General features: G+C 33.6%; 2 protein-coding genes across 3 annotated transcripts; both read left to right on the top strand.

Annotated features, from left to right (window-relative positions):
• The first annotated feature begins 1,228 nt into the window (after positions 1-1,228).
• On the top strand, positions 1,229-7,320 carry LOC112016313 (single-stranded DNA-binding protein WHY2, mitochondrial). The gene is made up of 8 exons (XM_065771319.1): positions 1,229-1,387; positions 2,681-2,802; positions 2,978-3,075; positions 3,176-3,268; positions 3,682-3,776; positions 3,987-4,060; positions 6,300-6,388; positions 6,964-7,320. Exons 1-8 carry the CDS (start codon positions 1,356-1,358, stop codon positions 7,087-7,089), a joined length of 729 nt encoding a protein of 242 aa, XP_065627391.1. The 5' UTR covers positions 1,229-1,355; the 3' UTR covers positions 7,090-7,320.
• Positions 7,321-7,761: 441 nt separating this feature from the next.
• Positions 7,762-14,294, top strand: LOC112016311 (tRNA-specific adenosine deaminase TAD3). Of its 2 annotated transcripts, none has more exons than XM_024048849.2 (10): positions 7,762-8,143; positions 8,847-8,981; positions 9,121-9,172; positions 9,335-9,408; positions 9,514-9,635; positions 9,784-9,866; positions 10,158-10,257; positions 11,601-12,050; positions 12,633-12,745; positions 13,806-14,294. In XM_024048849.2, the coding sequence occupies exons 2-10, from the start codon at positions 8,885-8,887 to the stop codon at positions 13,978-13,980; spliced, it is 1,266 nt and encodes a 421-aa protein (XP_023904617.2). In that variant the 5' UTR covers positions 7,762-8,143; positions 8,847-8,884; the 3' UTR covers positions 13,981-14,294. The 2 variants fall into 2 exon arrangements, with proteins under 2 accessions (XP_023904617.2, XP_023904615.2); XM_024048847.2 differs by having other exon boundaries at positions 8,841-8,981.
• Positions 14,295-15,751: the final 1,457 nt, after the last annotated feature.

Raw genomic sequence — 15,751 nt, 5'->3', positions numbered from 1 at the left:
GAAATTTATTTTATTACTTCTACATATTTTAAATTTCATCATTTCCATTATGTCATTTTATTATTCTCATGATTTTTGAATTACACCACCATGCCATCAAATTTACTACTTGTTTGACTCATTATAATAAATTCGGATAATAATCTTGTATTCATTAAATAATTCATTAAAAATCAAATACCTCTTACTCACTTGGTAGAGACCGGTACATGTAGTTGAAGCTTCAATTTATAAAGACTATATTACAAAATTTGTAATATCCTTGTCAATCGAGATTTCACCTTCACACAAAAATCAACTCCACCAAATCAATGGGATAACTAGCATAAACCATTAATGATCACACCACCACCACCCCTTTGCTTTCAATCCTCAAATTGGTAAGTTGAGAATCACCTCACATTTTCATACACAAAAATTTATACTTGAAAATCCTAAGACCTTCCAACATGGTTCCCACTCATTCAACTTAATTCTCTTTACAAAAACTCTTACTTACCAACTTCATGGATCAAAATTTAGACCACAATTAAGCAAACAAAACTAGGGAAACCATCGATGTAATCTATAAACATTGGGTGGTATAAGTAGGGCATGTATGTATTACTTATATTGGACTTTTAATGGTGGCATGTATATTTTGTGAATCATTATGTTCCAAGAAATAACAATTACATACCTTTACTGTAGAATGTAATATTTTGTGGACTTGGGATGATATGATAACCCAACTTATGCATCTTTAATGGAAGCAAGGTTGGTACAAGTGTAATGTTCAGGAACCTGTTGTAGGAATCATTTTGGTAGACCATGAAGGCTTCCTCCAATGGTGAATGTTACATTTATGTACTTATGATCCATACATCATGAAAATATTTATCGGATGTTTACCTCTGTATGTTAATTTGGGTGCGTAATACATCATTGTAAGCTCACAGGAAGGATCAAATTCGCTATTAATTATGTAATTTTTATGAACAAACCAAACATGAGAAAATATATACAAGAAAACTATTTCCATCCAAGACAAACACCATAAATCGTTTTCTGCCATATTTTTTGCAGCGCAACCAAACACATGGAAAGTATTTTCCTTACCCGAAAATATTATTTTACACTCGGAAATCTATTTATATAAAGCCAAACACAGCCTAAATTGCAATATTATTTTATTTATCTTTTGAGAATGAAATTAAAATAATAACTAGCAAGTAACAAAATGTATTATTGAAAAAAAGTAAACAAATAACATACCGCTCAAATAGTAAATACACAGTCCCAAAATCAAAATCAGAGTGTCGGAGTTTATCCTTCGAAAGAAAATCGGTCTGAGACTGAGAGTAAAGTGTTTGAAAATGATGAAGCTAGCGCGCCTTTTACCTTCCAGGTATCAAATTCTTCAAGACTACTAAATCTTACTTTCAATCCAAACCTTTGTTTCTTTGTTTTCCAAACTCACACTCATTTCTACTTGTAGTTGTACTACCCTCTTTGTCTTTTCGTTCTTTGTTTGCCCACCGCACAGATTATCTAAACAACATTCAAAAAATTTAGCTTTCGGTGTCCCGGAATTGGGATTTTCGTTCGCCAAAATCATCCACTCCGATTACCCCTAATAGTAATACAAACAAAATGTTGTACCTTTTTTGGGTGGACAAGATTGTAACTTCTGATGCCTGTGCTTTCTCTATATATTGTGAGCTTTTATGATGCTATAGCCATTACTAGCAATATATGGTCACTCATTGAGTAGCCAAAGTTCAATAATTTAGTAGCAATGGGCTGCTCATCCACTGTTTCTATTTGGTTAATATGAATTCTAAAGTTTTGTGATGCTGTATGGCTATTTAACTATACATGGTCTAGATTGTAACTTCATTTATTTTCATTCCACACCTTGAAACTGGGTGAATGGTTAATCTTACGTACTAATTGTTGTGTTCTTTCTAGTAGCAAGAGGCTCGCACGTTGTGGTTTCTCACATTTTTAGTTGAAATGAGGAAGAATAATAAGGGGGGGTAAATTTTTTTTTTTATTGCACCTTGATTTTGATTTTGCTAGCATAAAATTTAATCACTTTATTATGATTGAATCCATTCCACTAAAGAGACATGTTGGGGCATCCCCTACTAGCAATGCTGCATAGGATGACTTCATATAGGATAGAATGGTGTAAATGTGGTCGATCCCGGTAAGTCCATTGAAAATCCATAACAGACCTCAAAATTTTTGGGACCAAGACTTGGTTGCTATTATTGTTGTTGTAGATCCCTAATCTTGGTTATTCAAATTTTCTGCGTACCATGTTAAATTTTTCTTATGGTTGGTAGGCTATAATTGCTTGCCATTACATATACGCCTTAAGTAATAGGTACCTTGCATTGTGTGAATGCTGTCACTTTTGCACGAAAACACTCTTTTCCATGGGTAAAAGTTGTTCATTTATTTTTATTTTTTTGTGGGACTTAAAATGGCTTTATTGATAGTTTGTTACAAGAATTTGATTTTGTTTTGAACCACGCCCACCAAAAAAAAAAAAAAACTATTGCAATAAAATTAATTATCTCTGTAATTTAGCTGCCATTATATCTTAGTAATTTCACTTTGTCACATGTAAGCTGCAGTCTTGAGTTAAACGCATAAATCTTCAGTAAATACTCTTTCCATTTATTAACCACAGGAGCCAGTTGTCTGAAAAACTGTTATACGGGAAAGCTGGTGATGTTAAAGATGCTTCACGGTTGTATGCTTTTACATCTCGGGCCGGGATATCAAATGCTAGAGAGAATTCTGCTGCTAAAGGTTCTAATTCATTTATGTGGAATACTTTCAAGATTTTGTTCATTTATTTTATTTTATTTTATTTTTTGTTTTTTATTTTTTGTTTTTTTTGTTTATTTTTTGTTTATTTTTATTTTTAAATCAAATGATTGATTATGGTCTGATCATCCTTGTTCATTGGGAACTAAACCTGCAGGATATATTGCAGATCGAATATTTGCTCCATATTCGGTTTATAAGGGCAAAGCTGCACTCTCTGTGACTCCTGTTCTCCCAACTTTCACCAAGTTGGATGTATGATTGTGTTTTTTGGTTGCTTTTACAATTATTCAAGTCCTATTTCTGTGGAGTTGAATAATGCCTCTCCTCATTTATATATTTTTCTGTTGCATAGTCTGGTAGTCTTGTAGTTGATCGCCGTGGTGTCATGATGATGAAGTTCTTACCTGCTATTGGTGAGCGCAAGTATGATAATGAGAAAAGACAGGTAACTTTTCTTAGCACCCCCCCCCCCTCCCCCCCTTCTTTTTGGTACTTACCCCTCCATTTGTTTTGTTGTAATACCTTGGTCAAAGATGAAAATATTTTACAATGACACAAATGCAGCGACAACACTCCCAATAACCTCAGTCTCAACCTTGTTCTTATAAGAATAGGAGTTGCAATTTAAGATAGAGGTTATTGGCAACTTTTCTTAGTTTCTTTGTCATTACCTTCTTAATCTACTTATAATTTAGATCCCTAGGTCATTGCACCTTTCACATGGACAAGCAGTAAGTAGAATGTCTAATTGTTTAATTGCCACAATGATTGACACATGGCTAATTTTATTCACCTTTTAGCTGATACATGCTGTGTCTCCATACGGCTTAACTGACCAATTTAGTGGATGTTTTGTAGATGTTTGCTTTGTCTCCAACTGAGGTAGGGTCTATGATAAGCTTGGGTCCAAAAGATTCTTGTGAATTCTTCCACGATCCATCAATGCTATCAAGGTTGACTATTTTTCCTTGACATACTACTCTCATGGAAATATTTGTAATCTGTAGACCTAATTTGTGATGGCCAAGAATTATATTGTGATTAAACGAAGTTGTTTAGATGGCATCATCTTATTGTTTTGTTGTGCAAGCATCCTTTTTTCTATCTTAATGCCATATGATAAAAAGTACATGCTTAGTCTTGATGAGCAATTCATGCTGCAGTAATGCAGGTCAAGTCAGGAAGAGCTTAACAATTAAGGCTCATGCAGATGGTACTGGCTATCTTATTTCTTTGAGTAAGTACTCTTTCTGCTTATATTTGCATTTTAATTTGAATAGCTTGATTATGCTACATTTTTTTTCCTTCATCTGCTTTTTGCATGAATTACTTTTATAGCTAAATTGTGGGGTAGTTGTTATAAGTATATCTATTGTGCCATTATTTAGTTCATTTGGGTTTAGGATTAAAGAAGATATATTTTGTGCTATGCTTGACTGCATTGATGCCATTTTTATGTTGGAAGAACATTTATTATTCAGCCATAGACCAACTAAAGGAACAGTAAATTTTGTGCAGTGTAAGTGTACACAGTTTATGCAAGTGCATGACGCTGCTAGTCATGTTCCTTAAATATGAAATTATTGTGTCAGCATTTTTTATGCAATGGTAATATTGCCAGACAGGTAAATACTAAATACAGGTAGTAAGGAGTTGGAGGTCCTAGTTTCTCTAATTAGAGATTAAGAAATAAGAAAGTATAAAAGAAAATAATAAAGCAAAGCAAAGACAAAATTTCTCTAATTCTCTGTCTTGTAGCCCCTATTGTACTCTATGGCTGCTTCCGAGTTAAGAGATCCAGGTATGGTACTGGCACTGTGGTGTGGATATAAGTTACAATCTCCAATTACGTATACTTATGGACGTAGACACAAAAAGATGACCCAACCAGTGACCTTGTGGATGGAACCTGCTACTACTTAAGCCTAAGTCCTAATCAATTGGTTAAACCTTATATTCTTGTCCTACTTGGTTTTGGGATTAAATTCCTTTTCCTACTAGGTTAGTAGAGTTAGAACTGTTTTCTTTCCTTACTAAGACAATAAGTCTGTACTCTATTTAAACCGATTAAAAAAAAAAAAAATCTAGGACTTGATTTAAAGAACCTGGAGTTTTGTATTGTCTTACTGTTTGCTAACTTTAGTAATAAAATTTCCTATTGGAATTTTCTTCTAAATGCTGATTTCAGTTAACTCTAGGTGATGATTCACAGGTTTTGTGCTCTCTTACTTGGTGTTGACTCCAAGCAAGCCTAGGTGCCGATTCTTGAGTTTGTTTTATTTTCTGTTCTTGTTGAAGTGGTGCTAAATCAGTTTTTGTATCAAAGCTCGTTCTTATACATAATTCTATCTAGATTTGTTGTTCTTTGGATGATAATGTCTAGACTTGATGTTTGTTTATTTATGATTGGAGCTCTGGAGAGCTGCCTCTTATTAATATTACCTCTCTAGTGATATTTTGGATTGTATGTTAGAGCAGAAATATGTACATTTTGAAAATAAATTTTGTTAGTTTGAGGGATTGGAGAGTGTGTCTCTGGTAGTTATTCTAATGGCCATTGATTATGAATCATATCCCTAGAACAACTTTGAAAACTAGGATTCTTTGGGACATTGTTGCAATGTCTAGGGAGGTTAGGAGTGAGTGAATAAGTCTGTACTCTATTTAAACCGATTAAAAAAAAAAAAAAATCTAGGACTTCATTTAAAGAACCTGGAGTTTCGTATTGTCTTACTGTTTGTTAACTTTAGTAATAAAATTTCCTATTGGAATTTTCTTCTAAATGCTGATTTCAGTTAACTCTAGGTGATGATTCACAGGTTTTGTTCTCTCTTACTTGGTGTTGACTCCAAGCAAGCCTAGGTGCTGATTCCCGAGTTTGTTTTATTTTCTATTCTTGTTGAAGTGGTGCTACATCAGTTTTTGTATCAAAGCTCGTTCTTATACATAATTCTATCTAGATTTGTTGTTCTTTGGGCAATGATGTCTAGACTTGATGTTTGTTTATTTATGATTGGAGCTCTGGAGTGCTGCCTCTTATTAATATTACCTCTCTAGTGATATTTTGGATTGTATGTTAGAGCAGAAATATGTACATTTTGAAAATAAATTATGTTAGTTTGAGGGATTGGAGAGTGTGTTTCTGGTAGTTGTTCTAATGGCCATTGATTATGAATCATATCCCTAGAACAACTTTGAAAACTAGGATTCTTTGGGACATTGTTGCAATGTCTAGGGACGTTAGGAGAGAGTGAAGCTGATATGCAGTGATAGACATACCAGGTTCATGCTTTCATATTGAAATTAGATTTGGCTACAAATGATAAGTGGATTTATACTCAACTGCAGAAGTTTTGAGATATATATTTTTGACATATTGTTTGCCTGAGTTTATTAGTTCCACAGTTTCCTTTTGAATTATTAACCTTATTTTATTTTATTTTTTTCCAATTATTTATGTGCTTCTTTTTTGGCAGATGTTGTCAACAATATTCTTAAAACCAAAGAGTTCTTCACTGTTCCTGTCACAACTGCCGAATTTGCAGTGATGAAGACAGCTTGCAGCGTATGGCCAAATAAAAACTTTATCCACTTTACCCTTTCCTTCAGTTTTTTATTTTTATTCAGTTAATTGGAATCATGGCAATAGGAAAATCTTTTATAGGATAATAGTGATCATGGAATTCATGACAGCTGGCGTGACGTTCGCTGCATTGAAATAAGTTTATCACCATCTTTAGTGAAATAGTCAAAGTTACCTATTGGTTGCTACATGCGCACATGAAGAAATGGTTTGTGAAGTTTTGGCAACTAGTGAAACTCAGTACTTGTGAAGCATTGTGCAACCATTGGTTCTCATAATTCAAAATATGGATTAAGTGGGAAATATGTAGGAAAAGGTTGTATCATAATGATGAAAACAGTCTGAAGATAATAATTCCAATCCTCAATGGTGGGATTAATTCCTTAGATCTGGACATAAGTACATTATTTCTTGATATTGATCAAACTCACTTACTCACCAATAGGTATTAATTTTTTTTTTTTTAAATGCTGAGTGAGGTGTTAAATCATTTAGAAGTACTTCTTCCTATGTAATTAACCTCTTGAGGTCAACATTCACTTTGATTTGTTTTGCAGTTTGCTTTGCCCCACATCTTGGGTTGGGACCGGTTAACTAATCATCCGTCAAGAGACTCAAGACGCACAGTGGGTCTCCCATCAAAGGTGGATCCACAATTTTTGGATTCGGAGTGGGACAAATGAAGTCATGACTGCTGGATCAACAACTTTTGGATTTAGAATGATGTTCCAATTGCCATTTGTAATGTTGTCTCTGTGCATTGGTCATCAATTTGAAGAAGATTGTTTTGTGGGCTTTGCTAAAACAGTGTGCCTTTATTATGTAGACTTCTTGTAATCTATAACTAAAGACTTCCTTTTCTGTCTTTCCGAATGAAATTCGTAGTAGTAAAGAAAAAGAGGATTGGCATGAAACGAGACACTATTATGTTAAATTTTAAGCGTGTTAAATTCCCAGTGCTGCCACCTGCTAATCCTATACATGGCCAACAAATATTTGCTGTATTCCGCTTATGTGTATGTGCCTTGAGAGGAACTTGTACAATATTTGCTTGAATGTGTGAATAACTTTCTGTATGCAATATACATGGTAAAAACTAAAAAGTAATCTAAGCCCAGAAACTTGCTGTTTTTTTGGGTACTGAACGAAGCTTGCTAGAAGATTAGAAGTAGGAACAAAATAGGGTGTTTTTTTTTACAATATAGTATCGGACTCATTGGTTGTAGCAAAATGCAAAATAGGGTGTTTTCTTACTATAGTGTTCTAAGATATAAATAAATGTTGCTGAAGTAAATTCTGAATATATCGTAATAGACCACCGGATGTGGGGGTGCCCTACCCAGTACATCATTTTGTTTTCCTTACCGGACTCAATTCATTGGTGCCCTACCCAGTTCCCTTTACGGATACTGGGCCACCAAGTTAGAAAGGTCCATATAGACCAAATCACACTGACCCAACACGCCTTCATTAACCCACCCCCAACTGTGTCTGTCTCGCTCGACTCTTTCTTTAAAATTCTTACAAACACTGTCCACTGTTACTGCCTTCACTCCCCCATATAGCTTCCATTCCACCATTGCCAGTCTTCTTTGTTTTCAAGTATGGTGGATTTGGTAGTGTTTTCTGAAGTTAGGGTTTGAAAGGGCCTAACCCACTCTCTCTTCTATTTGTTTTTTCTCTCCCAAATGTGCAGTTGTTGCCTTGCCGCTAGCTTCTGAGACAGACCCAAGCAAGGTGAGTGTTTTTTCTTCTTTATTTTTACTGTTTCAATTACTTTTGTGAGTTCCTTTGGTTGTTTTTAGAAAGAGCAGTAAATGGAATAATACACTAAAAACCAGAAGAAAAAGAAATAGAAGGAAAGAGAAATTGAGATTATTCTATCTATCTTCATCTATTTCTAATACTCGTATAACTCTCTATCATTACAACTCATATAACAGTAGCTAAAACTAACTCTGAGATTTTCAACATTTGCTTTATCATTTTTTGAACACATATTTCTCTCTCTCTCTCTCTCTCTCTTTTCCCCTTTTCTATTGATATCAGTTTCTGTTTAATATATTTGTAGTAAAGGCTTGGTTATTGGCTTGATTATGAAACAATGCTATGAGGTGATGTTAACAATTATAACATACTGTATGAATTGAACTCTATTACAGCTTCGCCTCCATAGAAGCTTTTGTTAATAGTAAAAGAACGAAGAAACATAATGGAAAACTTTTATTTATTATATATTTCGTTCTTCTACCATTTTTGCAATATTTGATAATGATATTGTTCGATTTTCCTTTAATCAAACATCATTACTGTTTTTGAGTATGCTATTACTGAGCCATATTATGAGTTAGAAGGTTAGCCTATTCGTTTTGAAGTGCTAAAATTCCTAAATTTAAATTTTATTATTTTGATTTTTGATTTATCCTTTTTCTAGTTCTAGTTGGTATTGGAGCAGAAGAGCTCCCAACAATTTGGGAAATGAAGAAGAATGACACAGATGGAGATAGAGATAGGTGGCAAATCCTCTACATTCCAGACAAGCCTCCCATACCGCCCAACCAACAACAGCCCACTGGTTACTTTACTTTACCAATCCCCCCATTCGTACATACTACTCTGTATCTATCTCTGCTTTTATTATTCAATACAATACATACATTCAATCTTTATCTTCCATAAACTTAAATTTTGTGTTTCTTTGTATGTATGTATAGTGAATGTTTTTGCTTCGATCATTGACCCAAAGCTTGCTAACACTCTTATAAGGTTAGTTACTTTCTAAGTTCCGCTGTTTTGTTCTTTGTAATCCAAATGTTACATTCTAGAATATGGACAACATGTGCTGATACAAAAATAAACACCATTCTTATACTATAATATGTAGTTGCAAATTGTATTTAATAAAATTTTGTGTGGAATCTTTGCTAGGCGATTAAATCAGATAGCGCCACTAGAAAATCTCCGCCATGTGAAGCGGATCCGCAAAAAGCAGCTCGAAGGAGGTATTTATTTATGCAATGATTATATATATATATATATATATATATATTTATTTATTTACTTCAATGTCTTCAGAATATAATGGTGAAATGTAACTGACTTGATAGGGAAAACTGAGTTATTAGTCATCTTATGTCTAGCATCTGAAAATGACAGTCACTTGGACACCATGCAACATGATGTTCGAGAGCTTGTCAATTCCTACCAGTTGAGTGCTTTTATTACAAAAGTGGGTCTTCTTTTTCTGTTTTATCAATTTCTATATCAATGCTCATTTACAATTATTTTTACTGAAAAATAACTTATATATATATATATATATAGTACTCAAGTCTAGTTAAGACTAATATGTTTTACTCTTCAATTTAATCTTTTAGGTTTGCAAATTTCCCTCATCATCAAAAGAAGAGTGGGAAGAACAATGCAAGATTTGGCCAACATCATATCATCCACCAACCTAGTAAGCCCTTTGCAATAATATTAACATTTTTGTTCAAAGGTATTTGGTCATGCATTTTAGTTATCCTAGTATGGTGCTTGATGACATAGCTGAATGTTACATGAAATTAATAATTATTTTCTAGTTTAGCGTTAGGCATAGGCTTCATTGATAATTTTTTATCTTCTTTTTAGGTATAATCCTGGGATATCTCTATTGATATATGCATATATAACACACACACACACACACACACACATTCAAGTAAAATCCTGACTTGCTTCTGCTATTGGTTTTTTCTTTCAAGTACAGCAATATTGATGGCATTACTGGATTTAACAAAGAGGACTCACAATCAGTTTTCAGCTTCATGAGATTTACTGTTGAGTTGGCAAAATCTGGTGATTGCTTGGTATATTACTCATCTTTTCTTAAACTATATGTGTCTTAGGGATTATTTGACTTTAATAGATTGGGTTATTCAACTGAATCCATTCCCATTAGTTTAGTAATTTACCTGTTCCACTACTTGACCAAGCATAAGCTCATAGTGTTCAAGTTAAGACTAATTTCTCATTTGGTTTTCTCTAGCCAAGTTAAGCTGGGGTAGGATAGTTTATTATACTTGGTTTTATTATTAAAAAAAAAAAAAAAAAAACTGGGGTAGCATTATTTGTTTGAATTGGGGCTATTTTGGTCATGTAATCTAGAATAGGAGTTCAATGCTTACATCTTTGTCAGCTGAGAAGCAAAACTTTTTAAATTATAAAACTTGTACTCAAGACAGTCTTAATGTCTTACCTTATTTGAGTGGTGCAGACTGATGGGTTGGGAGTATATTAGACAATAACTCTGTATTACATGGAAATAGGTTTATGTCCATAAAAAGGTTGTTTAAGTATATAAAATGGGAGTATATAGACAATAAATAGATACAAAATTTGAGTTGGGTTGGGTTGCTTGAGTTCTTACTCTATGTCTCACTCAGTAAATCTTAAATTTAATGGTTAGTTCAATGCTTACATCTTTGTCAGCTGAGAAGCAAAACTTTTTAAATTATAAAACTTGTACTCAAGACAGTCTTAATGTCTTACCTTATTTGAGTGGTGCAGACTGATGGGTTGGGAGTATATTAGACAATAACTCTGTATTACATGGAAATAGGTTTATGTCCATAAAAAGGTTGTTTAAGTATATAAAATGGGAGTATATAGACAATAAATAGATACAAAATTTGAGTTGGGTTGGGTTGCTTGAGTTCTTACTCTATGTCTCACTCAGTAAATCTTAAATTTAATGGTGTGTAATATGCTTATCACTGATCTTGAGTTTATTCAATTGGTGCATCAGATTAGTTTGATGAGGTGGAGAATTTCCAAGTTGAGCAGTCTCCTCCTAGGTAGAGAGTGAGAATGTGGGATGAGCTTATTTCTTTTTTGTTGGGTTCTTAATGTAGTTAGTCTAGTCTAAAGATGGCAAAAGTGGGGGATCACATATCCTGGTGGGTAAGAGATGTGGTTAACACAATGGGGATTTGAAAATAGGTAACTGTACTTAAAAAGAGAGATAAAGCAGACTTTATTTGAAGATGTATGATACCTTATGAATTAATCCCAATCAATCTTAGCAGTGCTTCAAAATCATCAAGAGTACAAATCATCACAGCCTCACCACTGGCTGAGGCTATGATCAATTTTTATTTTTATTTTATTTTTATTTTTTATTTTTATCTTCCTTTTTTGCTCTGCTTTGCAGGTAACCAATGCTGCAGTGATAGTGGATCCTTCAGTTAAGAAAGTGATTGCAAGTGCACGTGATGAAATTTGCTCTTGGAATACTTCCACTAACAATCAAACCAGCTCCTTTAAACAGCCAGATACATGCATTTCTCATTCCAATTCCAATAGAATAATAACCCATGACACTTTACCTTCAAATGGTTCCACCAGCGAACTCAAACAATTATGTACTGGTGCCTCTTGTTTATACCCTTGGCAGTGGCCTGAGCAAGAATTATACATGCTAAATTCTTCTTGTTTTCACCCTCTACGACATGCTGCTATTGTAGCGATTGAATGCTCTGCTGCTAGAGATAGGCAACTTTTCCCTGATTTGGGTGACAATGAAGATGAGTCAAAACTTAACCTAGTATACGTAAGAAGGTGGTCGAGAGGTCGTTTTAGACAAAAAGTCAATCTTGAAAATGTGAGTTACCTTTATCTCTGTTTGGACTGTAGAACTTTCTATTGGGCCAATTTTAGGATCCACTAAATAGGGCTGCTTCAGGCAAAACATATACAGAGTGCACTTAGTATTTGTTGCTGTGCCTTATATACTTATAATACATATCTATGTTGGTTTTAAAAAGAGGGTTTTTAAAGTTTTTAAACAAAAAGAAATCTTCTGAATTGTGTTGGGTTTGAAATACCATGTTTATGGATTTTTTTTTAAAACAAAGAGAAAGCTATCATCTTCTATATGGAACAATTCATGCTATTTAATAAGTTATTTTATTTTATTTTTCTCTTGGGTGGATTTTGTAGTTTCCTGAAAGGTCCTCCAATACCTTTGCATTTATAAGATATTTTAAACTATTTCTGTATGAGGGGCCTGTCATTGTTAGAACTGTGTTATCTGCTTCCACAGCAGGTAGAACTGTGGAAACAGAACTTCTGAGGCACTAGGCAGCATCATTTCCCTTGAATAAATTTTTTTTTTTTTAATATGTTTCTTTTGAAGATTCATAGTGTTAAAAGCTATATGTCAGCAAATATTACACTATTTCAGGTTGAGGACACTGAGAAACCAGATACTCTTACTGAAGGTTGTCATTCTGTAGCAGCCAGACCTTATCTATGTACTGGGTATGACATCTACCTTGTTTGGGAGCCATGTACAATGTAAGTTTGCCAGACACAAGAAACCTTCCCTCTTTTTCTGGACATATTTTATTTTCTCAAAATTAAGATAGCTTTTTGTAGCTTTTATGACTTTACAACTCTGCTAAGAGTAGTATGGTTTGTTCTAAGGGTTAGATAAGATAGCTCTTGGTTGTCTTGTTATCAAGTATTAGCTGCTTGGATATGGATTAATGTGAGTGCATTACCTACTGTTTGGTATCTTTTGTTGGTAAAATGAATATTTGTCTCTATTACTTGTGCAATCTATCTATGCTGTCTGCAATGAACGTGGCACTGCTCTCAATCAATTGCTTTATGCTGCTCAGTGGGTTAGAAATTAAATTTAGTTGATAGATATATGAATACAACTAATCGTAAGTACTTGAGTGTTTTAGGCTGTTATTCATTTTTTTGACTTCTCACGTTTGGTTGAGTCTTGTGATACTTTGTGAAAGCAGCCTAAGCATAATTCATTTAGGCCTGCTTGACATCTTAATGTTGTGAGTATTATTCATAATCTTCTAGCCTTACTGGCTCAAGCAGAAGTTTGCAAGTATTAATCATCATCTTTTAGCCTTTTTGGTTCAAGCAGAAGGTTGCAATTGAGATAAGTTGGTTACAAGTTGCTCAGGCTCAGGTCATTCTGGCTGATGACACAAGTTTTCCTTCTTTTGAGTTCTCTTGATATCATTTCTTGACTCCCTCCCCCACCTAAAAAAAAGACAATAATTCTCACAGCATTGTTAAATCTCTTCTACATTTTGTTCTCTGGATCCTAACAAAAGTGGTGGAAAGAAAAGAATCTACACCAAATTTTTTGAAAGAAGACTTTGTTTACATTAATGCTGGACATTATTTGATTTAAAGGTCTCCAATGGAAGTTCCAACCGATAATAATGTACACATTAAGATTGCAGTTCTAATCATATCATCGTTGTCAGAAAATGATTATTGATTCACTCTTACCAAAGTCTTTGTATAGTTTTATGTATTGCTTGATTTTTTTTTTCTTCTTTTAAAGATATCCAATTTCTGATACCTTGCCTCTTATCTTTAATAGGTGTGCAATGGCACTTGTCCATCAACGAATTAGGCGCATTTTTTATGCTTTCCCAAATCCTAATGCTGGTGCCTTGGGCAGTGTTCACAGACTGCAGGGAGAAAAAAGCTTAAATCATCACTACGCCGTTTTCAGGGTCTTGTTGCCTGAAGAAGTGTTAAGTGTGGAATTATAACAAAATTTTATCTCTTGTTAGTTAACAAGTATGTGGAGGTCCTCAATGCTGGACGCATCAGCATTGAGGTTCCTCATACCTGCCCAATGAGATGAATGTGATTTATTGCTTCATTTTTAGTATTTTATTTTTGTGCTAAGTTAAAAGAAGGCCCTTGGAATGCATCATTTCTTTACATGCAGTAAGTTTTGTTTTGCATGTAAACCAATTTTTATCCTTCTCAGTTTTGTTTAGCATGTAGACTATAAAATCTTAAAACATATAATGAAGAATGTCAGGCGGAATGCTATCATGGCAGAGCTTCTTTTTAGCAATCACCAGAATGAAGAAGATATCATATAACCATAAGCAGGCCGTAAGGCTTTGCATGAGTCAGGCTTCATTGTGTTTTACGGTTGTAATTAACGAAAAACATTCATTAAAAATTTGGAAAATCAAACACTGTACCAACAGTGATAAAATTTCTAATGCATCGTTTTTGACTAGAGAGTAAACGTTGCTTGTTAGTTGTTAATTTAGAGAAATCTTTAGAGGCAATATATTTAATACTTGGAAAAAGTTTAGTTACAAAATTGGTTGTAGCTTTAGGCTACAAGCTCACTCAATAAAATAAATATTACTGCATATTTTGAAAATTTAACAGTTGAATTACATGTTCTTTACGCTCTTAATGCATATGTCAATTTTTGTGTTAATCAAATATCATTTACTATATAATCTATAATCTTATATTTTATACATAATTTTAAATTACAAAAACTTGCAATTTAAAAATTTATTGATGACATAGCTATTGATCTTTAATTTTCTTGAAATTTTGCAAACATGGAGGATATAAGAAGAAGATGCAATCCAATGACGGATTTGTCAAAATTCACCTCTAATAAGAAGATATTGAGTGAATTTGTAGCTTAAGGCTATAATCGATTTTGTAGTTAAACTTTGTCTTTAATACTTATGAAATTGGTTCTTGTGCAGAGAAAACATCTAATGAATAACTTGTCATGCCTGCCAATTAGTTAGCACAAAAAAGAACCATGCAAAGCTTTTCCATGAGGTGGTATTATGTATTCAAAGAGAGAGTGGATACCTGTTTCAGATAGAATGTAGGGTAGGTTTTCTTGCTTTCTAATACCCGATTCTATTTATACTTGTAAATACTTGTAACATTAGGAGTCCACAACACTTTATGTGGATTTCTTCTTTTGAATATGGATTTTCTCTGAATATATCAAAGTGAAGGAGAAATATATCGCACGTACAACTTGGGCAAGAAAAACCGAAATCAACATGGAGGGATTACCTCCATCTAAAAAAGACAAGATTTAGCCATTCGGCAATAAATGCCAGTCTAAATTGAACTTTATGAAAAAAGACGTGAGTTAAAAAAAAATAAGTTTTATTATTAGCTCAATGAAATGAATATCAAAATTTGGAGGATCACTAAAGTATGAAGTAGTCGATGGCGTGCCTCCTTTCTAGGAAATACGAAGTCTTACAAATTTGGTATATTGTTTTGGTCCAACTTAGCCGAAAACCTTTACAATCTATATGACATGAATTTATATAAGGACACCTATAATTCATTCTTTGATGTATGTCTTTTGCAGATGATATAACTTTAGTAGATAAAATTAGATTTGGATAAATGCGTGTCAACTCAAAATCACAATCCCAATAGTAAGATGGTACGATTCCTAGAGATATTTTTTTTTTAAAAAAAAATCGCATAAATAAGATCACCGTAAATAGGAACAAGAGACAAAGTAGT

Source organism: Quercus suber, unplaced genomic scaffold (assembly GCF_002906115.3).
Source record: "Quercus suber isolate HL8 unplaced genomic scaffold, Cork oak 2.0 scaffold_42, whole genome shotgun sequence".
Classification (NCBI taxonomy): domain Eukaryota; kingdom Viridiplantae; phylum Streptophyta; class Magnoliopsida; order Fagales; family Fagaceae; genus Quercus; species Quercus suber.
This window is presented reverse-complemented; position numbering and strand designations above follow the sequence as displayed.

Coding starts and splice junctions, on each gene's coding strand:
- LOC112016313 (XM_065771319.1), top strand. CDS start 1,356: ATGATGAAGCTAGCGCGCCTTTTACCTTCCAG. Junction 3,076..3,175: donor CAACTTTCACCAAGTTGGAT/GTATGATTGTGT, acceptor TCTGTTGCATAG/TCTGGTAGTCTTGTAGTTGA. Junction 3,777..3,986: donor GATCCATCAATGCTATCAAG/GTTGACTATTTT, acceptor TTCATGCTGCAG/TAATGCAGGTCAAGTCAGGA.
- LOC112016311 (XM_024048849.2), top strand. CDS start 8,885: ATGAAGAAGAATGACACAGATGGAGATAGAGATAGGTGGCAAATCCTC. Junction 9,409..9,513: donor CAAAAAGCAGCTCGAAGGAG/GTATTTATTTAT, acceptor CTGACTTGATAG/GGAAAACTGAGTTATTAGTC. Junction 9,636..9,783: donor TGAGTGCTTTTATTACAAAA/GTGGGTCTTCTT, acceptor TTAATCTTTTAG/GTTTGCAAATTTCCCTCATC.